Below are 26,539 nucleotides of genomic sequence, written 5' to 3' on the forward strand. Positions count from 1 at the left end.
CCAGACCTCGCGCCAGCTAAACAAATATTTATATTTTATATATTATGATATTTTTTGAGGTTGTTGAAGCAGATTTTATTATAATTAATAATGAGTTAGGCCCCTATGATCAGGATAACTTCATATATTCTCTTGGGCAGTGAAGCAAACAAGTAAAGCGTAAAATAATCAAGCCAGATTTTGTAGAATATAGCTTCTGATTTTGTAGAAAATTGTTTCCCGGATTCGTATACCCATCTTGCTAGCCATCCCCACACATTGTCTCTAATAATTAAGTCAGGGGAGTAAGTAAAACTTGCGTTCATCAATGAGATATTCTCACGATCAAACGATTCAGATTGGGGCGTTATTATTTCGAAACTTCCACTCCAAGGTTCCAAACTAAATTTTCGCCTCAGGAGAAGACTTTTTCAAAACTATTTTGTATGACTCTGCGTTCATTTTATTAGTTAGAAATTGGATCTAGAGCGTCCCATAATATGAAATTCGTCCTTAACCATTGCGCCGCCGCGCCCACTCCACAATCGGTTAAGCTTATGATCTTCCTTTCTATCATCGTGAAAGTAATAGTTATAACCATCCGGGCCATCCAAATTAAATTTGCTCTCGCCGAAGAATACAATTCGTTGCCACTCCCCCTAAATGGTCATATTGGCTCGGCAAAACAATAATCGCTTATTCTTTCAAACACTGTTCAGTGGTGTTTTTTCTTTAGATTTTACGTTTTAGCTGTTTTGCCTTCGAAATAAGCCGTAACACTGTAGAAACTCTTGCAATAACACCCGATTTTCTTTTTAAATTAGCAGTAGAGTTATGCGAGTTAGTTGCACACCTCATATTATTTCGATAGCCATTCCATTCTTAGTGCATTAATCTGTGAGCATTTTCACATTTCAAGGAAAAGAGCGCTATTCAACTTATTAACTAACCAAAGTCTTATATTTACAACAGACAACCATTCCGTATACGTTATTCTTGGTTGATTATGTTTTATTATTATTATTATTTTTTTTTTAATATATTCTCATCTGTTTTTTATTTAATTTTTTAAAAAGATTCTCGTTTAATAGTTAAAAGCTTTCCGCAATTTTCTAATCCAAAAAACATTTTTATTGAATCTTGATAAACAGCATATTGATTTGAGGCAGTAAACGCAACTGTTTCTACTACCGTTTCCACTACCACAACCCAATGTAATACCCTTCTAATTTTCTCGAAATCTTTTGACTTAAGCTCCTCTTTTATTGATATTAGACGCTAAGGCCTTCTATAAGTTCGAACATAGTTTTTAAGTCTATTTTTGAAGATTTCAAAGCGCTGACTATAGCTTTCTTACTTTTTTTTTAAACCGTAACTTTTTACAACTTTCCTATTTAAATTTTTCTCGCTTCCACGTTCTGATTTTCTTTTTGCTGCAAAGCAAAGTGGGCGAGGAAGTTGCAGTTGGCCCATTGTCTGAGCTTTTCGACAAACTTAACGGCATTTGTTGGCCATCTTTCCGGCTTGGTCCACGCTATAGCATTTATCGTACATTTTAACGCCATTAATTGGTTAACCTTCAAGCATTTTACTCCCACTTATCATGGGGTTTACTGTCCATTTTATCGCCATTCCAACTTTAAAAAATCAACTTTCCGGCATAAATTGACAACCATCTGTCTTGTTATGGCCACTATTTATTTATTTATTTTAGTGCATCTTATTGGATTGTAATTTGTGTAGTAGTTGGCCAATCAAATTTCGATCAAAAGAGTTTATTAGACCTGAATTTGTTGATATTTCTGCAGTATACAGAACATAGGACATTTATCCATTGGTTTCAATTGAAGTTAAACTAACGCTAAAGACTCTAATAGGTTTACTGTAAATTGCGAATGCGTCATATTAATTTGCGCACAATCAGACACATACAAAGTAAGATCGCCGAGCATTGTTCTAGGCTCTAGGCTTTCAGGGCTCATACAATTTATATTAAAGGAAACTGTTCCAACAGTGCTGTGCTTTACTGCGCTTTAGCGTTTTTAGACTTTGACATGTTTTAAATAAGTGGTTTGTTACGCTCTTATGGAATTTCAATTAAATAGTAAAAGTATTTAAGGCCTTATAGCTACGGGTTCATTTGCCAGATATAGATTTTAAGTGTGCCAAATATAGATTTATGTATTTATGTTCTTTCGAATAACTTTTTCTACATTTTTATACCCTGAACCCATTGAAAATGGGTAACAAGCGTGTAATGTATTTGTGTGATCAGCATCAACAGCCGAGTCCATCTACCCATGTCCGTCTGTCTGTCCGTCCGTTGCCCGTTTGTATAAACGCAAGGATCTCAGAATCTTTTAGAGCTAGAGACATTGAAATTTTAGCTGGGACATGGCTAGATCGACTCTGCTATTGGTGCTGATCAAGAATATATACTTTATGGGGTCGGAGGTGCTTCCTTCTGCCTGTTACATGCGTTTAAATTTCACACAAATACAATATACCTTTTTTACCCACTTTTAATTGGTTCAGGGTATAAAAAAAAAAAAAATACTTTCTTACAATCGGAATCAAGCCCGTAACGACCGCGCAACCGCCACAAATTTAAAAGGCAACACATAAACACAGCCCAGAATATAGTACAATCGCAATTGCAATGTTGTTGATCGAATTTAATAAAGGCGCGCATGAATTTGTTCACATACATGTATGCATAAATATTGCAATTGATATAAAATAAAATAAAGTTGATATATTAATACTGTTTAAGAAGCGTAGCTTTTAAAACCAGAAAAATTGGCTAAAAAACAAAATTTCAAAATCGATTTTCATCGATTTCTTCGAAACGGGCCAGTTATCGATTATCGGTACCTGTAAATCAACAAGTAAAAATACACACAATCCTAATGAAATCTATCAACATGAGTTGTCGGTATAGCTGCCAGCTAAAAGCGTTAGCGTGCGGTCTGCTACGGGTGTGAGACTAATATTCCCAACCCTATTGGTAAAGGGTAAAAGGGGTAACATGTATTTGTGTATGTAACATGCAGAAGGAAGTATCTCTGACCCCATAAAGTATATATATTCTTGATCAGTACCACAAGTCGATCTAACCATGTCCGTCTTTCTGTCCTATATATAGAGACGTAGCTAGAGACTTGAAATTTTAAAGGTCTTCCTAGTGCCCGCACAGTAATCGATATCGAAATCCTGTTTTTTAAACAATATTGTGGCAGTTAGCGCAAATTGCTAGAATTTCTGAATACATGTACACACACACACACACATTGCGATTATATTGTATTCTGTGCTGATATAAGATATGTGGTTTGTTGCATGCTCTATCCCTACCGAGGAAACTATATTTATTTTTAATTTCTTTTTTTACTGATTAATCAATCGATCGATGTAATCAGGCTACAGAATATATATTTTGGTGATGTCAACCGCAGTATTGTGCCCAGGCTTAAACGCTTTTACGTGTCTAAAGTTTTCTTTTATCCTACTTTGAACTTGAATTTGAATCTATTATAGTGTGTCGGTAGAATCCATTATTTTCGTAGGGCTAATTTTTTTTTTCACAAATTGTATTCAGTGGATTGGTCCCAATTGTACAATAGTGCAGATATTAATGTTGCCGTTAAATTTTTTTATGAGACCCTAAACTTGCTCCTTTAAATTTTGTTTTTCACTTGATAATTAAGTCTGATCGGTCTCCCTGATTCTAGAGAGCATCCCCTAATTAAATAATGCAATACAGGCCTAAAGAAAATGCGAATTTTTAACAATAGATTTAGTCGCGGTTAAAAAAATATTAAAATTGTAACCCAACACTTTCCGATTTTTGTAACATCAATACGACACTGTAACGAAGAGTACCCGGCAAACACATACCGAAAAGTACAAATTTTGTAGGTTTCTTTTGTACGAGATCCTTTGGTTTTGGTTCAGGGGGCTCAGAGGGCTCCCTTAGTCGGGAACTCCTCACTAGAGCCTTTTACTTGTTATGTTTATTTGTATAGAAAGAAGCTGGAATGATGATAACGGTAGCTCAGAACTCCTAGTGAAGCACTCTGGGCTAGAGCACTGATACTTTTTTTATTTTAAATAAGTAATAATGATAGGCAAGACTCAACATTTGATTATCTCTATATATATAACTGTTTGTCCTGACTGACTGACTGACTGATTGGTGATCAACGCACAGCCCAGACCGAAAGAGCTAGGAAATTTTCACTCTAGTTACCTTATGTGATGAAGGTGCACGTAAAGACGGGGTTTCGGGAAAGTATGGAAAAATCACGAAATACGTTTGTATGAAACTTTATTGTTTACCAAAGTTCTTTGTTCAAATTCATTTGAGGGGTGTTTCACACTTTTCAAAAAATGTATGCCTCCTTGGTGGAAATGTAGGTTAAAGATTTGGGGGATGACGTTTCGCCCTCAAATTCATTTTCAAGGATCTATATGAAAAATAATTTAAGACTTGTTTCACATTTTTCGCAAAATCTAAGCTCCTTCGGTAGAAATGAGTTTTTGGGCGCAGTTTTTAGTGCTGTCCGATGTGTTTCAAACTTATTTTCAGAGCTCAACATAAGAACTTAATGAATACTTATATCAGCGATATGGGAAATTCCACCCACAACAGTGGTTAATTAGCGAAAAACGTTGGTATGCAACTTTTTTGTTAACCATCCGATGGGCTTCAAACTCATTTTCAAAAATCTTTGCTCAAATTCATTTAAGGGGTGTTGCGCAGTTTTTGGAAAATCGATCCCTTGTTGGAAATGGGTGTCAAGATTTTGGTGGGTGACGTTGCTCGCTTGAATTAATTTCCAAGGATCCATATTCAAAGATTTTTTTATTGACGTTTTAATTGTCTTTTCTATTTGCTTCAAAATTATTTTCAAAGCTCTACATAAAAACTTAATGAATGCGTGTTTCAACGATTTAAAAATTCTACCTGCAAAAGTGCCAAATTGGAAGAAAATGTTTGTATGAAAGATGTTTATTTACCGTCCGAAAATCATTTTCAAAGCTTTTTGAGAACATTTATTTTATACGTACCACGGGCAAGGCCGAGCTATACCCGCCAGTATGGTAATATACTGTAAAAAAAAAACATGAAAACAGACAGGACATGGCTATGTAAACTCGGCTTTGATCCGAGATACATGCTTCAACGCGTTGCTGGATGTATGCTTGATCTGCCTATCAAGCTATGTAGCTGTATAAGTCAATTTAAGTTAATATTACATTTTTTAAAAATTATAAAAATATTAATTCTATTATTCCTGCTTGCAGTATGTTTGGTAGCTCTGGGGTTTGTTCTGGATGTGGGGAAACTATACCTCCAAGTGAAATGGTAGCAAAAGCTCTTACTGGAATTAATAATATCGATTTACAAAATCAACAAAAACAAATTATAAACTGTGTATTTCATCTTAGATGCTTCAGCTGTGCAAAGTGCGGATCTAATTTGCGTCCTGGTGATAGGTAAGCTTGTTTTGAAAATATATCATATCTTAAGCTTTCCCACTTTATTTGAAACCCAAATATATATTAAGTTATTTTTATAAAAGTGTAATTATTTAAAATTGAGATAGTTATCGGAGAAAATATATTTTGGGTGTACACAGCTAGCCAATATATCGCTGTAATAGCCATAGCCACCACGGGCAAGCTTTCAAACTTTATTGTATTGTAAATATAATAATGATACTGTTATTTTAATTTGAATCTTTTTATTGTCAAAATTAATGTTTTTATAAACCCCATAAAGTATATGTTGTTGATTAGCATCAATCGCCAAGTAGATCTAGCCATGTCCGTGTGTCTGTCCATCCGCCCGAAAGTATGAACGCAAGGAAATCGGAACTTGTAAGAGGTAGAGTCATTTTGAAGGTAGGTTCTCCTACTATCAACGCAGTACGAGTTTGTTGATAATTGACAACTTGCCTCGTTTCCAAGCAATCGATAAAAATCGATATCGAAAACATGTTTTCTAGCAAGATTCTCGGGTTTTAAAAACTAGGATCACTAAATTTTTTATGTAGCTTTAATAGCATAAATATGTATATCAAGTATCTTTTAGTCTGGCACTCCCGACAGAGCCTTTAACGTGTTCTTAACATTTTTGTGTGTACTTGTGTGTATAAGTTCCACATTTGAACCCGTTAAAAATTGTTATAAAGGGTATACTTTTTTTGTGCAAATGTATGAACAGTCAGAATGAAGCACCTCCGACCCCATAAAGTATATATTCTTGATCAGCATCAATAGCCGAATTGATCTAGCCATTTCCAATGATATTGGAGCAAATAAGAGCTAGAGACTGAAACGTACGTCCTCCTAGTGCCTGCGCAGAACGAGTTCTCTTTTATATTCGATAACTAGTCCCGTTTCCAAGTAATTGATAAAAATCGATATGGAAATCCTGTTTTTCTGCAAATCTCGTAAGTTATAAGAGTTAGAGTAACTAAACTTGACATGTACCTTCCAGAATACCATAAAAGATATCTATCATTCTATACCATATACCAATACATATGTATAAATCAAGTAAAGTTAAAAATTTTAATAAGATCGGTTAAGAAACACAAAAGTAATTAATTATTGTTTATATATATATATATATATAAATTGGCTGCGAACGCGACGGCAGCTAGTGCAACTTGATCAGTTTGTAAAGATGCTACTGGCCGGGGTATAACTCTCAGTCTTACCAGGTCCAGCAAGTTACAAGATATTTATAATATCGCTGGGAGGGAGGGCTTAACGGGGAGGGGGGTGAGTATCCTGACCAGACCAAGCCTAGCTCTATTTCTGCATATCTACACTACCGGGCCGTGGCCTCGTGCCAACTACATATAGTACCTCACGAGCTAAACCCTGCCGCACTGTTTTCTGGAGCCCTAGCGTTCCGCTGTACACTCTATGACCTTCCTCGTCTCACAATGCACGTCTACTCACCCTTAGCGTTCGTTTCAAAAGTGTCGGCACGATCGCCGGGCAGCCATGCGCTTGCCTCGGCCGCTCAACTTCAACTTCACGGGCAAGAGTTCGTCCCATGAACTCTGGTGGCCCTCAATAAATTGCGCTATCATAGTCTTTACAGACCTGTTGGTCCTCTCGATGGGATTCTCTTGCGAACAGTACGGGGTGGTATACTGGATCTCTACACCCAGGGACCCCAATAACGACTTGAAGCTCCGGCTCGTAAACTGTACCCCGTTGTCGCACACAAACTTTCTAGGTACCCCGAACCTACTTAGAATCCTCTCTCGAAACGCAGTCTGCAGGTGTGCTGCTGTGGCTCTCCTGAGAGGGACCAATTGCACCCACTTCGAGAAAGCGTCATGGAACACCAGTAACATCGTGTTTCCGTCTCTCGTCCGTGGAAGGGGTCCGACGAAGTCCGTGCAAAGTACCGCCATCGGCTCTGCCACCTGCCTCGTCAGCATGCGACCAGCCGGTTTGAGTTGCTTACTCTTGAATTTTTGACTGTCTTCGCAACATTTCACGTATCTGGCGGCATCGCGAAACATACCCAGCCAGTAGTACCGCTGGGCTAACCTCGGCACCGTTTTCCTGACACCTTGATGTCTGGCCGTGGGAGCATCATAACATTCCCTCAGTACCGTCTGGCGTTGGGCACTGCCTACGCGTAGTTTCCAGGGGATGTAGTACTTATCGCCTATCCGGTGACTCAAATGCTTATATAGCTGTCCGTTTTCCTCGATGTAATCCGGGAACTTGGCTGGCTCTTCGGCGATTTTGGCACGCATACTCGCCTCGGCCACCACTGCTTGCTGACAGGTCTCTAGAGGATGCCTCGATAGCGATGAGCTTCCTTCGTCGATAATGGACGTCAAATTGGAACTGTTGCAGTTCTAACGCCCATCGCGCTATTCTTCCGGACGGACTCTCGATCGAGTTGAGCCACTTGAGTGCTAGATGGTCAGTTATCACGTCGAACCGGTACCCTTCTAAGTAGCAGCGCAACTTCCTGATCGACCACAATATTGCCAGGCACTCTTTCTCAGTGGCGGAATAGTTCAGCAACTTCCGGCTCGCATACGCTATCACTCGCTCTTGGCCATCAATCGTCTGCGTCAGCACTGCGCCGAGGCCATACTCACTCGCGTCAGTCTGCAAGACGAACTTAGCGGAAAAGTCGGGGCAAGCCAACACAGGGGCAGTCCTCAAGCTATCCATCAATTAACGCAATGCTTCCTCCTGTTCTTGCTCCCATGCCCATTTCTGCCCCTTCCTTAAGAGCGCTGTGAAAGGCTGTACTTGAGTCGCAAAGTTAGGGACGAAGCGCCTGTACCATGACGCCATACCGAGACACTGCCGCAGTTCTTTGCAATTTTTCGGGGCCCTTAGGCTACGTATCGCCTCCACTTTCTCCGGATCAGTACGTATTCCTTCCCCGCAAATCACATGTCCTAGGTAGACTAACCTCTCCCGGAAATAGCTGCATTTTTTCCGATTTAACCTGAGATTAGCCGCCCTTAGCCGGCGGAATACCTCCGTCAAATTCTCCACATGCTGTTCTTTCGTTGCTCCTATTACCACGATGTCGTCTAGGTAGGCGAACGCATGGGGCTCCATTTCCGGTCCTATTACTGTATCCACTGATCGTAGAAAAATCGCACACGCCGAGTGTAGACCAAATGGCATCACCTGCCATTGTAAAAGACCTTTTCCAGGGACTGTGAACGCCGTACACTCCCGACTATCGCTTCAAATCCAGAGTGGAGATGAACCGGGCGTGACGCAACCGCTCCAGGATGCGGTTAATACGAGGCACCGGATAAGCGTCCGGAATGGAATGCGCGTTGAGTTGTCGGTAGTCAATACACATACGCCACTCGCCAGTCTTCTTCTTGACTAAGACGATCGGGGCGCTGTGCGGACTACGCGACGGCTCGATGGCATTGGCCCGGATCAGCTCATCCACTTGCTTGTCGAACACCCTCTGCATGGCCGGATTCTTGGGAAAGTAACTCTGTTTCAACGGCTTGTCATCTTTCAGCCGGATTCTGTGCTCCGCGATGTGTGAGACTCCCCGCAGCCCCTTAAAGAGAGCCAGCTCTGACTCCAGGAACTCCCTCAGTTCTGGATCCAGATCCGCTGGCCACTCCGCCTCTTTGATGCCGTTCCCGTCCCCTCCTGGAACCACTTCGACTCCAGACAGAACTCCATGGTCGTTCGATTCTGGCAGTCGCTCCTGGCCCCTTGTGTCTGTGTGGATTCTGGCCATTGCTCCTACTCCGTCCTTTCCCTGGCACGTTCCCGCCGTGCCGCTTCCATAGCCAACATAAGTCTGCCTTTGCAGCTCTACGCGCCGCCTCTTGGGTTCTTCGGGCTCTCGATTTGAGCCGGACTTTACTTCCCTTTTCCTGACCTTTTCCATCGGGTGCCGAGCAGATGCTCCCCTTCCATTACTTGGGAGGCCTTCCTCCGACTCCCTCTATCGCCGAGCAGGTGCTCCCTTTTCATGACCTGGGAGGCCTTCCTGCGGCTCCCTCTGTACCCGAGCAGGTGCTCCCCTTTCATGACTCGGGAGGCCTTTCTCCGACTCTCTCTGTAGCCGAGCAGGTGCTCCCCTTTCATGACCTGGGATGTCTTCCTCCGGCTCTCTCTGTAGTCGAGCAGGTGCTCCCCTTTCATAACTCGGCAGGCCTTTCTCCGACTCTCTCTGTAGCCGAGCAGGTGATCCCCTTTCATGACTCGGGAGGCCTTTCTCCGACTCTCTCTGTAGCCGAGCAGGTGCTCCCCTTTCATCACCTGGGAGACCTTCCTTCAGCTCCATCTGTAGCCGAGCAGGTACTCTCCTTTCATGACTCGGGTGGCCTTTCTCCGACTCTCTCTGCAGCCGAGCACGTGCTCCCCTTCCACTACCTGGGAGGCCTTTCTCCGACCCCTCGCTCATTCCTGGCCCCACGCCCGGTGCCGTCACTGCTTCTAGGACCAGTTCTGCCTCGCCGTAGCGTATTGTAGTGCCCATTGCACCCAAGAAATCTATACCCAGGATTACGTGGTCCAACATTGAGGGCATGATGAGCATCGTCATGCTGATCGTTTTTTCACCTTAGCTGACGTCTACTCTCAAGGCTTTCAGGCTTTCGTCATTAAAATTCTGCACGTGTTCATTTTTCTGCCTCTGCCTAACACAGGGTTTAAAAATGTTTGCTGGGGTATACTGGACTACTTAAACCGCTAGTTTCATATTTCACACATATATCATATCCTCATTCTCTTGTTCTCCGCTAGGGTATTTTCCCTCTAGGGTATACCCGACTAAAAATACCCCTTTAAAAAAAGAAACTTTTTTTGAAAATACCTTTTTGGGCATGCTTGCGGGCTTTGATCCGCTGACACACCCCTAAACGCCTCTGGTCCATCCTCGGGCGCCACTTGTAAAAATGCTACTGGCCGGGGTATAACTCTCAGTCTTACCAAGTCCAGCGAGTTACAAGATATTTATAATTTCGCTGGGCGGGAGGGCTTAAGTGGGAGGGGGGTGAGTATCCTGACCAGACCAAGTCTAGCTCTATTTCTGCACATCTACACTACCGGGCCGTGGCCTCGTGCCAAATACACTAGCGGGCCGTGGCCTCGCACCAACTATTCTATCGGGCCGTGGCCTCGTACCACTACTATATCGGGCCAGAGCCTCGCGCCAACCCCACTACCCAAACTCTCTATCGGGCTGTGGCCTCGTGCCACTACTCTATCGAAAAACCAATCGGTAATGCCCTTCCCGGGGCCACAATCTCGTACCACATGCTCCTGATCGAGGTTAGGTCGAACATCGGTTACTTCCGTTAAGGTAAGCCAGGTTACCAGAAAAACAAAGAATTATCTTCTCGATAATCATAACGTATGCACTTTATTCACTTCTCGCTTATTGCTACTTTATAGTACCTCACGAGCTAAACCCTGCCGCACTGTTTTCTGGAGCCCTAGCGCTCCGCTGTACACTCTTTGACCTTCTTCGTCTCACAATGCACGTCTACTCACCCTTAGCGTTCGTTCCGAAAGTGTCGGCGCGATCGCCGGCCAGCCATGTGCTTGCCTCGGCCGCTCAACTTCGCCGCGAGTTTGCGCTCTTCGCCGCTGAATTGGAGTTGCGCTCTCGAATGCGGTGTTAAGCAGCCGATCAACAACGCACGGTTGCAGCGGCGGCCAGCGGTTAAATTCAAATTCGCTTTTATAACTTTCGTGGCTCCTTGCCTCTTTACTCACTAATATAATTGATGATTATAATATAATTAATACACTGCGGCTTATAATATTGTCGGCTCCTTGCCTCTTATATAACGAATACAATTACTACTTGTAACATTGGCGACTTCTTGCCTCTTATATAACTAATACCATCAAGACTGATGAACACATTGTTAGGTTGTCTCGCCAGCGGCTCCTCGCCGTGATAGCTCCTGAGCAGAACCTCTTACTTGTTATTGTAGAATTTATGTCATTTTGCATTTTTATAACCGTGCAGAGGATATTTTAATTAGGTCGTGAAATATATTCTTGATCACTACCAACAGCCTAGTCGCCATGTCCGTCTGTCTGATTCTATGCGAAGAAATCTCTCAGTTTTAAAACTATTGTCATGAAACTTTGCGGAAGACTTCTACATATGTAGGAATCAGCTGGATCGGACCACTATATAATATAGCTATAACTTTTTGTTTATGAAAATATTTTGACCAAACTCCCTATTTATTGGTTTCACTGCAAAATCTTCTTCACACCGGACTACTATATCATATAGCTTCCATAAAAACGATTGGTCTTATATTCATTTATATGAAAAACTAATTGTTTTTAAATATATCTTGACCAAACTCGACATTAACTATTTTCCTTGGGCTTCTTAGATACGGGTTGAGTCTGCAAGCGTATTAAATCTTCGAGGTGCCGAAGATAGCCCTTCTTTCTGGTTATTAATTTGCGTACAGATCTTTGATCTACGAATATTTTTCGTTGTGCTCATCTTCTGTCTTGCGTTCAGCGGTCTATTGGCTACTTTTCGCTCATACTGCTCTTGTAATTCTATTAAATACTCTTTTTAGGGTATAAAACTAACGAATTGACGGACATGGCTAGATCAAACGGCTGTACTGATCAGGAATATATATCATTTATAAGGTCGGAGATGCTTCCTTCTGTCTGTTACATATTTGTGCAAAAAAAAAATACTCTATTTACCCATTTTCAATTGGTTCAGGGTAAACGTGTATAGCAATTGCAAGTATTTGCTCCTACTCTAAACGGTTGTGATGAATTGTTGACATGACTGTTCAGGAACCGCTTTGCAAGTAGTTTAGTTGCAGTGCGGTTCAAATGATACTTTTTTTTTTAATTTATTTTGACGATTCAGGGTATCTATTAAACGCTACTCTTTTGTCACTTCTGTAGCCACGAGGTCTGTCGGACTCTCATTTAATTTGTGAATGTGTGACATTTGAGCGAAAAAAGCCAGATGTCTCTACGTATGCTAGCCACAATAACATCTGATATAACTAGATAATTCGTTGTTCCGACCAAAGGCTTTTTAGATGTCACATCTGGTACTGTTCCCACTGTCATACCTGCGGTATAGTAGCCTCTAGTAGACGTTGCACCGAATTTTTTACTCATAATATTTATAAATATATGTTTCAAAGCGATCTGGCGTGAACACTTATAGTAATTAAATGTAAAACCAAAAATTCCATTATATTAATACCTCCTACTGGTGCCTCCAAGGTTCTTGTGCTTGCGTATTTATATGTTAGATGCCTTAATTAATTCTTAATTTTCTTATTTTCGATTTCTATATTTTAGGTGTTTCTGAGCCTCGGCTAAAATTGGGCATCTTCGATTTATTTTAATTTCTAACTATTCGACATTTGAGTCGAGTGTTCCAGCTCTTTTTTCTTTTTTTTCGTCGGATCTCATTAATCCTCCCATTTTGGATATCGAGATTGTGGCGACTTGGTAACTTCAATCTTCCCCACCTTACTGTTGCCTTCCACGCGACGGGCTACATGTGTTGTCCTTATCGCAGGCTAATCCAGGTTAATAATTTTGGTTAACGAGGCATTGATTTTCGTAAGGCTCCTTTTTATAAGCTTAACGATCTTATTCTGCTCGTCAATTATGCAGACGCTGCTATTAAAATCTTCTATGGCACCGTGTACTTTGATATCTCTGTTCCACTTAATCAAGTGACCTAACTGGTTCACAAAGAATATGTTGAACCAATTTCTTCCGTTATGGAGTTGCCACACCAAATCTCATTATTCCATTTTCTATAAGGATTACGTTCGTCATTGCAGTCTTCAATGTTCACATAATTCCAAGCAATTTTGGAATTTTTTAAGTTGCAAGATGTATATCTTGCAATCTTCAGTAGTTTTCAGGTATTATCTTCGATTAGTTTTTTATTCCACTTCATAAAAAAAAGGCAATAATTCAGGCAATTATAACTATAACAGTATTTCGAAATTGTCTCTTATTCCTTAAGCCTTGGACAGGATCGTAACAGCTCGACCGCAATATATCTGCAATATATCAGTTCATCATTAACTTCACGAGTTTAGCCTTCTCGACTTTTCAGCTAATCTTCTTAACTGCATTTAAAGGTATATGACTAATAGAATAGTAATAGAAGGTTTTTTTTTATAAATTTATAACTGTAAACATTCGGGTGATTTTTAAAGTCCCAAGTCTGTTAATCCGGACCGTTACTTTTATTTATATTCGCAATGATATGATGATGATAAATTGTGACTTATATAAGGATATGCCTTCCTATATATGCTATCATTAATGTTTTTCTGTCATGGTCTCAAGTTTATATTTTTAGTATTAACTGCAACACTTGGTGAAAACTGATCAAAATTTATTAAGCCAAATATATTTAAGGTATATAGAAATCAGCTTCATTCACATACATTTTTAAATACTCTTCACAATGGAAGTTCGCAAGTCAGTCAGCTTAACATAATCAACTCACCGAATCCGTATGGTGTACTCATTTGTGTGTTTAGATACTGAGCTGCAGCACTCTTAAACCCTATTTTAAGACTTTATATTGTTTGTTAATTCGTCATCTTTCAAGGCCATTTGGAAAGAACAGTTTATCATTCCTCTCCATAAAAACGGACTAAATCTTATGTCGAAAACTATCGAGATAATTTTTAAAATAATCAGTTTACTTTTCCTTTCCTCTGTATCGAGTACTAATATAGCTGAACAAGCGCTCATACATTTTGATTTCTGGATAGGCAATCAAAGCCATAGATATATTTTATGATTAGTGATCTTACATACTTGACAGCTTACAAAGATTTCAATCTCATACAACGACCGTGGTTAATAAGGTCAGAAATGCTTTTCCTAAAGATTTAATATCCGTAATTGACAAAGAAGCTTTTAAAAACTTTTTCACGACCTATTTTTGGGTATGTTTTATGAGTATGGTCGATTCCTGGAGATTCTCACGAAAATTAAGAAATGCTTTTTCAAAGTTGGTACAAAATAGATAGAATCTGCGATATTAAGGAGTCCATACACTTTCAATTAATTCTTTATATATATGAATAAATATTGGGGACGATATACATATTCTCTATATCTCGTTCTTTCAAGAAATTCGCAAAGTCTAGCGATGCAAAACATATGCCTCGATCTGAGATAACTTTTGTAGGAGGACTGTAAAACTCGGAAGTATTTACTCAGGGCATTTTGTGCTGCCCGAGTACTGGTACTATTTAAAATAAATTCACAGTAAATAATTTTACAAAATCGGTAAAGGAGCTAAGTGGTCTATATGTAATGTGTGAAAGGGCACCTAACTTCGATATACTATGTAGTGTCCTATTATGTATGGGTTTGGGCATAGAGTGTAATATGCATGGCAAACACTTTCTAATAAATTGTTTTACTTTATTACGTATTGACGGGAACTTATATGTTATTTTAAGGTCATTGACCCACTTGTAGATGTTCTAACTTATAGTGTTCTATTCTGATTAATTGCTCTTCTATGCACTTCGGAACGTTCAGACCTAACTTGTCATCACTATCTCTTATGTATATTATTATATCTATCATTTTAAATTCTTTCTCGCGACCTTCCTCTATAGTTTCTCTAATTTTTTTATTTTTTTATCTCTTAGTTTAAAAACCCTTTTTTAATATGCCTCCTCTCTAATTCGGCTTAAGAAGTTCATTTCTTCATATTTATTTCTAAATTATGCTCACTGATACGGGTTAACAACTTCTTTAAGATCTATATGTGTAGTCTTTATTGTTACCATCATATCATCCATATAAACTACGATACTTTTATTTTTTAGGAGGCCACTAAGCTTATCGGAAATAAATCTCTGAAATTTGACTGATTAATTTTAAAGCCCGAAATGCATTCTTAAATACTCGTACTGTCTATGAGGAGTTTCCTCATCTTCAATCAGGTGATGACAACACTCATGGAGGATTGTCTTTTATAATTGGCTTGTTCAAACCACTATAATCGACACATATTCGAAGATCTCGTAGCTCTTTTTTACTAAAACCAGAGGGGAAGCATGCGGAGAATATGCAAATGCCTTTTATTTTCTAAAGATCCGCTAACAGTATACTAGTTTTAAATAGCCCTTTTAGTCCTGTTATACCTAGGGGGCACTATAAAAACACTTTCTCGATATCTTACTTTCTTAAATTTTTCTGCCAAAGATTTATCATTCTCTCCAATTTCAATACTAGCACAAAAGTCATTAAAATCATCCTGCTTTTTTAAGTATACACGACTACTTTTAACTTTCTTGCTTATATTTTTATTTAGTGTTTGATTACTTAAGTTACTACAAATATTTTGATTGGTTGATATAGGACTGCATAAATTTATATATGATAATTTATTATACAATCCTTTATGGGGAGATGAACCAAATTAAAGCGCCATTTGCAAACTGACAAACAGATTAGTTTCGACATCCGGCCTGTAGGGTTATTTTCTTCTTTGTAATGCCTATATTCAATTCTTTACCTTGTTCAAACACAACTTTCAATGAAAAAAGCTCAAAAAAATCCGCCATTTAATTATTGTTTTTTGTCCAATACCAAAAATAATTCTCAACGCGAAAGTATTGAAACTACTCTATTACCAATGGTTTATCTCTATCAGCAATTATGAGCAATCCATCGGGAGATGTGGATTCAGCAACGAGGAAAATCTCATTAGGCTTCAGAAGTGCATCAGAGTCAAAGCCCTGGATGCGGTGCGTGGAAAACTTATGATCCCAGCTAAGAGCCGTATGCTACAGGCACAATGCGAAGGTTGCATGGCCGCATTGAAATAGGAGGGGAGCCACCAATAAAATCAAACAACTTGAACACTGCTATCCGACTGGGATTAGCTGTCCAAATTTATTGCGCAACGTTAGCGGCCATTGGTATGAACGAATATCTTACCGATCCCGCGCTATTAAACGAGCTCGTTGCTAAGATGCCCAGCAATATGAAATTGGACCACCGTCTATCAGATGGCGACTACTCTAGATCCATGGGTACAAAACAACGCTGGAAATTTAGGAAAAGCGGCTATGTTTTTGCTGCTTTATGCGACATAACAGTGTAAATCAAAGCAGAAATGTCACGTAGATGGTTGCCAGTCAACGCACCATGTGCTGCTACAAACGCCTACCACGAGCGATAGTAAAGACGAGGACACGGCCAAGCTAGCAACAATCGGGTTAAGTCAATGGAGTCCGCCGTTATGTTTTATGATAGGTACGCAAGTAAGACACTCTCGATATGTTACAATCACGCTCTATAGTAAATCAAAAAACGTGCGCACATATGCATTAGTTAATGAGGGAGTTGAGTGTACGCTAATAGAAAGAGCGCTTGCAGATGAGCTGATACTAGATGGTCCTGCAACTCAGCCGTGTAGCGAACTTGGACTTACAAGAGCAAAGTATCCCTTCCTATAGTAGCGCGAAGCAGACTAGGATGGGTCGTATATAACCGCTCTTTTGTGGGTGACAGCACCACGCCTCGGCTGCTACATATTTGCCAGTGCAGTGAAGAACTATTTTTAACTGAAGTCACTATGTGTGAGCGTCTGCTCACATCCGCTGAGATCCAAAGAGGACGAACGCTCGTTGCAGACAATGGAGGCAACAATAACCTATCTGGAAGGCGAAATGCGCTGGGAGACTGGTCTGCTATGGAAGCTTGATCGCATGCATCTGCCAGACTTACTAGATGTCAAAAGACCCACCATGACTACAAATAAAAGGGATATATCCGCCTGTTGAAGGATAGTGAGTTAGTAGCTAGCATGACATGGCTTCTTCATATCTTTACAGTCACCAATCCGAACAAGAAAAAGACATGCCCAGAATGATTGTTTGCTGAAAGGTCCAGATGCACTAGCATCTTTGATGGGCGTGCTTAACTCTTCAGATGGCGCCCTATCGCCGTATCCGGCGACATACGGAAACTGTTTCATCAGGCCGAGGTGCGCCGAGAAAACCAAGCGGCACAGAAGTTTCTTTGGCGTAATGGAGATTCGTCCCGCTTCCCCGAAACGTACGTTATGCAAGTCATGACGCAAATTGCGTCAAAAATAGGAATGCAGAGCGGTTTGTAGCGGAGCTTCAGGATGTCGTAAAGGCGAATTCCGAAAACACATCTGTAGACTACTGGCTGTAGTCGATGGATGAAGCTCCGAAAAAGGATGGTCATGTCTATTTTCGACCTGCTCGGGCTGCTAGGAGTCTTTAATATATGCGCAAAGGTCATCCTCTAAAACATATGGCGATCCAACATCGGATGGGATGATGACATTTCCAACGAAGACGAAGCCGATTGGCGTCCGCATTCCACGGTGTATGAAGTGGATGAGCCGAGCCTAGAATGTACAGAATCATACATTCGTGGACGCCAGTATTAATGCTTACGCCTCAGTTGTATTTATGCGGGCTAAACTCGAAATCGGGAGTAGCACCCTTGAAGCCCGTGTCCATGGATCTGATGGCCGCAGTTTTAGGTCTGAGACTAGCCAAATGCATCCAAAAGGAAATTTCGGTACGCATACATAGACGAACTTTTGGACAGATTCAAAGGATGTGCTCTACTGGATTCGGTCCGGTGCTCGAAAGTTCCAACAATTCGTAGCGCTTCACATCGGAGAGATTTTAGAAGAATCAGATGTGGACAGCTGGCGTTGGGTCCCATCAGCTCAAAACGACCCAGACAATTACCCGAAATGGATCAAAACACCCGAAATTCACAGCTCAACTAGGTGGTTCAATGGACCACCATTTTTATACCCTGAACCCATTAAAAATGGGTATATTGTGCAAAATGTATGTAACAGGCAGAAGGAAGCTTCTCCGACCCCATGAAGTGTATATATTCTTGATCAACACCAAAAGCCGAGTAGATCTAGCCATGTCCGTCTGTCCGTATATATGAACGCAAGGATCTCAGAACCTATGAGAGCTAGAGACTTAAAATTTTAGATGTAGGTGCTCCTAGTGCCCGCGCAGATCGAATTTGTTTCCGATAATTGATAACTTACTCCGTTTCTAAGCAATCGACAAAAATCGATATCAATATCCTGTTTTTTGGCTATTTTGATAAATAGTAATAGCTAGAGTCACCAAACTTGACATATAGCTTCTAAAATAGAATTTATATATATGCATTTCATGTTGGAAGAAGTAGGTTCAGGGTATCCCCTAGTCGGGAGCTCCCGACTAGAACCTCTTGTTGCATCTAGAAGAATCACAGTGGCTACACATGGTAACAGCCCCTGCAATAAACATGTTGTACCATGCTGAAGAACAACCCAATCACACATCGTCCTGGAGATCTATCCGTCGTATTATTTTGAAGTTCAGATTGAACGGAGGACTAGAGTTGCGAGAGATGCTGTTCCTTAAACGTAGCAATGAAATTTATGTAATTTTTATTTGGATATGCCAAGAGGAGTTTTAAAGAGAGATTACCTCCTTAAAGTCGAGGCGCCGCTTAATCGATCGCAAAAGCCTGCTGTTCAAGTTTTCCCTTTTAATAGATAGACAATATGGAAGGCGTTGAACTCTCCGTTAATCGCCTGATAATTCTGCTAAGACGATACCGAATTACGTATCTGCTGTTTGAGTTTTATCACCTGCACAACGAAATCTTCGTAAATGATCGCGTTAGCGGTACTGGGTTTGTGGCTTACGAGCTTCGTAGAGAGAAGTTTCCAATGCTTGCCCAGCCGCCAGAGATGAGGGACTTGCCAATCGAACGATTATTGCCCTATACCACACCGTTCATATATACTGGGTTGAATTATTTTGGACCATGCGACATTGTCGTTGGACGGCGTCGAGAGAAGAGCTGCGGCGTGCTATTTACATACTCAACGGTGCGCGCCGTTAACCTAGATATAGCTACTAGTACTCTTGCGCTCTGAAGTTTTTCGTTGCCAGACGCGGTTGCCCCCGCCGTATGCTGTCGGAAAATGTCACAAATTTCAGAGGCGCCAGCATAATATTAAAATTGAACGTATATCACCTGCGCTGATCGAGGGACAGTACCCGGAACTGGACTTCGCCTTTATTCCGCCAGGATCACCCCACATGGAAGGATCGTGCGAACGAATGGTGAGCTCTACAAAGTCAATATTGTCAATATTCTACCGCACTCTGGGCTACAAGAGGAGGTGCGGGCTCAACTCTATGCCACTTACTTGTGTTCCCTTGGAGACATCCAAGTCCGAAGCCCTGCCTCCGAATCATTTTTTTTTATAGGTCATTCAAGCGGATTTAGTGAGAGAGTATTACGGGAGCAAGACGGAGGTAGCTCGGCATGAGGCTTTCGGGTCGCCAGTCAATATGCTGACCAATTTTGGAAGATATGGTTGTGCGAGTATCTACCTACACTCACCAGACGTACTTGTTAATTTCACGTATTAAAAATTGAATATTTTTGGTTTCTTCAAGCCTTACATATAAAAAAAAATATGCTAATTTTCATAGGGATGAAAGTATTGGCAAAAACCTAAAAAAGGGATTAAATTGTAATATTAAGTCGGGATGCCTTTTTGTTTAATAACGCTTTCCATGTTCAATTTTCCAGTAGGACTTCTTTAAGCTCAGTCAGGTTTTGTGATTGAGGAGGATGTGGAAGCTGTATTGTATTCTAGCCAAATTCACACATTACAGGTCCTCCTATAGCCTGCGCAGATCGAGTATGTTTCCGATAATCGATAACTTACTCCGTTTCCAAGCATTCGATAAAAATCGATATCAACATCCTGTTATATGAGCTAATTGGTTAAATATTTAGAGCTAGAGCACTAACCATATTTTTGGTATGTATAGACATACTTTTTATCGAAACAAGAAAAATTGAAAATATAGAGTAAGACTGCTGAGAGTGGCAGCCGAACGCCGGCCTCAAAAGCCGAACGTTCAGTATGAAGCCGCATCTCGCACAGCGCACAACGTCGCTGCTGATGATGCGTTTTCTTAATATATGTATGTATGCCATTTTTAAATCCTTACAGCCTAAAAACATATGTTTATATGCATGTGCCTCGCTCTCACTCATTGCTTTGCGCACTTGTGTGCATCTCTTTCTCCCTGCATAGCTTCCCACAAAACCCCGAGATCTACAAACATACATGTTTGTGTTGTGTGGATGTGCGCACAAGTAGATCGCAGCGTTTTTCGCGACCCAGAGGTTTTTCTTCAAGTGTGTGCCTTTTGTGCCTGTGGTAGCAATAGGCACTCACATTTAAATGCTTTATCATGTAAAACAAAACTGATCAACAGAAAGCCGCTAGCATAAACAAGCTGCAGCTGCTGTCATTTTGCAAAAAGTCACGTACTCCAATTATAATTTAGCTTTAAATATTGCATAAGCCAATTTTTTGTATTGAGTATTGATTGATATTCAACCTAATAAACAGATAAAAATTCACTCTCGTGAAATAAATTCTTTTTATTACACCCTGAACCCAATAAAAATGGGTATAAGGGTATATTGTATTTGTGCAAAATCCAAATGTATGTAACAGGCAGAAGGAAGCATCTCCGACCGCATAAAGTATATATATTATTGATCAGCAATTGATGCTATTGGCCGAGTCGATACATTTCCAAGCAATCGATATCGACATCCTGTTTTTTAAGCAAATTGCGTAAATAATAAGAGCTAGAGCCACCAAACATGATATGTTGCTTCTAGAATATTATATATATATATCAATTATCTTTCATTTTATATCTATCGCCACCTCCCCGCAACCACCGCAGAGCTATAAATCAAGTTAATAACCCAACTTTTATTGACCACCAATTTAAGCCACAATTTTAATGCAATTGACTTTTTGAGAATGCACAAATATTCTATAGTACAATAACATATACTGTAGAAGATTTCATTAACATCGGTTAAAAAAAACTAAAGTTGTGCTTTACTTCGCAATTGGATGGGGTGCACATTCGAATAATTTCTCTGTACATGTACAGAAACACATTTATGCCCGTCTGCTTCGAATTACATATACCAACAGCATTTCAATTGCGATTCTTTTCTGGATGGTATTTTAATTAGTTTTTTTTCTCAATAACACTTAATTATTGGTGTGGCTGTTGAGTAGCGGCATAGCAAGTGTTGCGGTCAGTCGCGAGCTCAAGCCCTGTCCAGGAATCTTTTTTTTTTTTTTGGCTGAGACGGCGGCAAGTAGTGCGGTTAGTTGCAAACCCTGCCAAGGAATATTTTTTTTTTTAATTTATCTTTATTACTACAAACGAGCGCGTAGCGTTCAGCGTATTCCCTAGTCGGGAGCTCCCGACTAGAACCTCTTACTTGTTAAATTTGCTTTTAATTTTCCTATATAAACCCGCTTGCCCATTGTTTCTTCGATTAAAACTAGTTCACCCACACCAGTTGCGGACTCCACACCATAATTACTCCACCACCGTGCTTAAGTGTAGGCAATTCTTGATCTTTCGTATTATTTGGATGTAATCCTGATTGGTTAACTTTCGAAAGTTCACCGTTTTCTGCAGAAGGATCGTCTTAAAATGTATGAACTATGTTCCGAATAGTAAATTGACCTATGTCCAATAGCCCGCTAATTCCTTTGTGTAATTTTTTGCGTTTGAGTTAATTTATAATTTGCGGTGGTTTCATACTTCTTAGCTGCCATTTTTGCAAAATAATGTACAATTGATCCTTAAACAACATTTTTCATAATACTAAGCCGACAATACAATTAGATAATATTAAATTGTCACTACTTTTGACCGTGACTGTAGATGCTTCAAATGCTAATGAACCCCATTAGTGCTTGCGACCATTTTGTCACAACGTCAATGCTTTTATTAATGTATGTATGTTACTTTTAAATCCTTACAGCCCTAAAACACACTCATTGCTTTGTGCACTTGTGTGCATCTGATTCCCCTTGCATAGCTTTTCAAAATACTCAGTGATCTACAAACATACTTATGTGTGTAATATGTTTTTGTTGTGTGTATGTGTCCACAAATGGGGCGTTTGTTGCGAACCAGAGATTTTTCTACAATGGGCTGGCGCTGCAAGGGTAATTTATCGTCAGTTTGTCAAAGAATTGTGAAAATGACCAAAAATTGAAAATTCTTTTTTTCTTTTCTTTTCTTTTCATTTTTATAAATCAAAACTCTTCGTTTCATTGTTTCGCTTGGTGTGCTGTAAGTTGATACTGGCCGGGGAACAGATCTCAATCTTACCAGGATAAATTTAAAGCTTCCTGGCCATAATATGGCATATGGCGTTGAAATAATAATGAAGTTGCCGAGTTATGATTAATAGTCCGCCACTTTTGTAGGAACTAGGTAGTTATTTGTTCATTCTATGCTGTCAAAAAATATAAAAAAGGGATTGCCACGCATGTGTATGTGTTCTACAAGCTCTAAGTTCGATTGAACTAACTAGATAAAACCAAAAATTTCACATTGTTTAAAAAATAAATTGAAAAGAAAAAGAATTGTTTCTCTAAATATACCAGAGTTATTTGATATTCTCTCTTTTTGGGCGCCATGTTCCCCATGTGTTGTGTATATTTCAGACGGGAAAGTCTTGACCATATCTTGTCGCTCATATTTAGAATATATGTTTATGGGTTTGGAGATACTTACTTCTGCCTGTTACCGAAATTTCCATAAAAACTCTAAATAGTCAATTTTATTGACAATCTCTTTATCTTAACGGCCAGTTGCGTCGATTTAAGAAATCAATCAATTCTCCTAAAACTGAAAAGTGTAACGAAAAAAGAACACTAAAACTAGCGGATTCGAAACTTTGTGTTCCAAAAACAACAGATCAGTAACGAAGCAGGTTTTAGAATTTTCTTTTTTTTATGTTTGTGTAGGTAAGAAAGAATAATAAAAACTGAAAATTCTAACGAAAGAAGAAACACTAAAACTAGCGGATTCAAAACTTTGTGTTCAAAAGAGTATTTAACTTTTGAACAAATATTACGCCATGAATAGCTTAACGATTAATTAAAGAAAAATTTTAATTACTACTGGAGTATGACGGTGACAACACACGACAATTCCAGCTTAAACCATGAAGCGCAAACAACAAAAATTGATGTTGTACAGATTCAACTCTGTCTTAGTGAATAGAAAATTGTGTCGAGCAGACACATGAGGCATACTCTAGAGTAGGTTTTTACCTGAGATATACAAATGGTCGTTGCCTTGTAAGGTTCGTCGGACTAATTTGACCATCGCTTGATGAAACCCAAAACCATTCTGAGAGTCGAATTTAAATTTATGATCAACAATGACACCTCGATTATTGACTTTATTACTGTTAGGAAGCGCTTACATAGAAATATACGTAATATACAATTTGGGAACATTCGCTCAAAATTAAGGTCTTCATAAAAAAGTATTACTTTTTTTTTAAGATATCTGTCCAAATCGACATTTATAAGTTTCACTTACATATACATCAAAATCTCGTAGGTATCAAAATGTAATCTAGAACTAAAGAAAATGGATTCCGTTCAGGGCGTTCGCCTCGGGTGGGGAATCATATTACGTGCAGCTCCAGCAACGTTGCCGACCGATAGAATGCAGTGTTAGCAAAATGAGCCCAGTTCTCAAACTGGAGTTCGCCGGATTCGCCTACAAAAAAAAAAAAAAAAACGTCCGTCAAGATATCTTGACCAAACCTAGCATTTACTAGTTATCTTTCTGTACCTTCGAGCGGCTAAACGCAAAACGAATATAAAACATAAGTTAAAAGAAGCCGCGAGATTGCAAGTGTGAACTATGTTTATAAAATATCGTTTGTAAACACGACATGCGATATACATTTTAACATAATTTGTTAGAGCGGCTTACCAGCAGAAACTACAATAGTAACAACAACAGCAATGCAGAGGAGCACAAATTCCCGAAATAAAATATTTAATATACAAAACCAGAATAAAACCAACCAAGGCAATAGGAGCACTTAACTTTAAATTGATAGATAAAACATTCCAAACTAGCCACCTAATTATAGAAATTATATAAAAATTTACAATTTTGTAAGAGAAGGAAGATGTAATTATTTATTAATTATTAATTAATGGAAAACGCCTAAGGGCGAGTTTTTTTATTATCTGATTAATAGGCTTCAAGATCATTTTCCATTATCTTTTGAAAACTCGTCCTGAATGATAAATTTGATTCAAAGGTTAACTTTGCAAGGCTTCTGTGCAAAATACGGGTCAAATATTTGTTGGTGCGATGTTTCAAAGAGCTTAATTAATTTTACCATTTTTAATAACTCCATTCATAGAAATTTCAAATATCTTTTTAAAATATATAATTTTAGATATCACGTAGAAAGAGCGGAAAATAGTTGAAAATAGCAGCTTCTCATAAAATAAGATTTAAATAAACCTTGAAGGTCAGGACAATTTAATACGCTCGTTGACTGCTTAACTTTATATTTATTAAAGATTTATTCGTAATGCTTTTAAGCCATATTTTGCCCTCGATTCTCATTAAATTTATTTCTCTTTTATCCATTCTTTAGGTACACAATGTTGGGAGCTAGCCTGGTTTGTGAACAAGATTGGCATAAATTGCTGAAAAATCCCTCGAATTCTAATGGAACACTATCACAACGGAAAGGAAAGGTTGGCAGACCAAGAAGATCAAAGGACTAATAAAATTAAACATTTTAATTTTAATAAAACATAATTTTAAGACCATAGTTCATTATTTGTATTTCTATATTTTAAAATTCTAAATACTAAAACAACTATCAAAGGAATTTTTAAAATTATGAGTTTCTTCAAACTAAAATGTTTTCTTCACTTTTTAGCCCAACTAACCTAAGGGCACAGTCGTGACGTAATCACGGAGCACTATAACGAATATTGCTCTAAATTCAAGCCCAGGAAAATCAACTTGCTAATTAGTTAAGAACAAGAGATTGAATACGAGGAAGCAAAGACTCTGTTCCCAACATCCTTTAAAGCTTATTGTATGATTACAAGAGGACCCGGAACGGTCCCTGTAGGTCAACAAAATTTAGGAGACGAGGGTGTATCATTACGTCGGTAAGTAAATCAACGACGCCGCTCATGTTTTTATAACACCAACCATCAAACCGATTAGACACATGAGTCTCATGAGGTCTGCTCACGAGATTTAAAAATTCCTCGGACATTTGCTAAATGAAACCCAAAACAATTATGACTTTGTTCAGCAAGATTGTAGCACGACAGTCGAATCAAAATTTATGATCAAGAATGACCCTAGATCATTATATTCATTACCGATGATGACTGATGATAACGTGTTTAAGTGGTAAACTGTCAAGTGTGTATGAAATCATTTGAAAGAGTTTAGATTGAAAGAAATACAGTTCTTTGGAACAGTTTAGATTCAAACGGTTACCTTGACAACAAGGCTGAAAAGCATTAAAGTCGGCTTCTAATAGATAGACAAGTACTCAAGGCACACCTCAGTATACATTATTACTTCGGTTTGATTATGATAACGTCGGTCAGTGTCAATATTAATCAAAATATAGCTTGACACCTATGGCTGATTTATAAATACCTCAATGAAAATGTATCAAAAAAGTTTGCACTATCAGCAATGCCCGGTTAAAAAATTGCGTAGGTGTATGTAAAAATAGAAGCGCCATCAAAGGCGAAAGTAGTCCTATGACTTCAATAAGTGTAGAAGGGTCAATCCTGTAACAAAATGATTAGATCAAGAGATGTAGTTTAAGTTACACGCTGGATTAACCTGTGAAGAGACAACTTATGTAGCTCATGTGACATGGAAGACAACAGAAGAGTTGAGTGCATTGGCGATTACCAAGTAACGTCTGAGAGGTTGAATTCAATAGGTAGGTGTTGGATGAAAGAAAAGAATCTGAGATGCTCGATTTTTAGTCTCAGAAAAGCGATAATATCGGTAACTACCACTTGAAAATGGCGAGTCTCTTTACACCTTCAAGAACAGTTGCGTGAAAATCT

At 39.3% G+C, this 26,539-nt stretch overlaps 1 protein-coding gene across 2 annotated transcripts in view; it reads left to right on the forward strand.

Moving 5' to 3' along the window:
* The window catches only part of LOC115768711 (LIM domain transcription factor LMO4), a 56,586-nt gene extending 31,312 nt beyond the window's left edge, over positions 1-25,274 (forward strand). The window contains exons 4-6 of one of the 2 annotated variants that reach the window (XM_030713406.1): positions 5,287-5,347; positions 5,431-5,478; positions 25,081-25,158. In XM_030713406.1, coding sequence (XP_030569266.1) covers positions 5,287-5,347; positions 5,431-5,460 — 91 coding nt within the window. In that variant the 3' untranslated portion in view covers positions 5,461-5,478; positions 25,081-25,158. Of the gene's footprint in view, positions 1-5,286; positions 5,479-25,080 lie in introns of both variants that reach the window. The other variant, XM_030713405.1, reaches the window with a different exon arrangement.
* The last annotated feature ends 1,265 nt before the right edge of the window (positions 25,275-26,539 follow it).

The sequence above is a fragment of the Drosophila novamexicana genome, unplaced genomic scaffold (assembly GCF_003285875.2).
Source record: "Drosophila novamexicana strain 15010-1031.04,08,12 unplaced genomic scaffold, DnovRS2.1 tig00001961-arrow-arrow-pilon, whole genome shotgun sequence".
NCBI classification, from domain to species: domain Eukaryota; kingdom Metazoa; phylum Arthropoda; class Insecta; order Diptera; family Drosophilidae; genus Drosophila; species Drosophila novamexicana.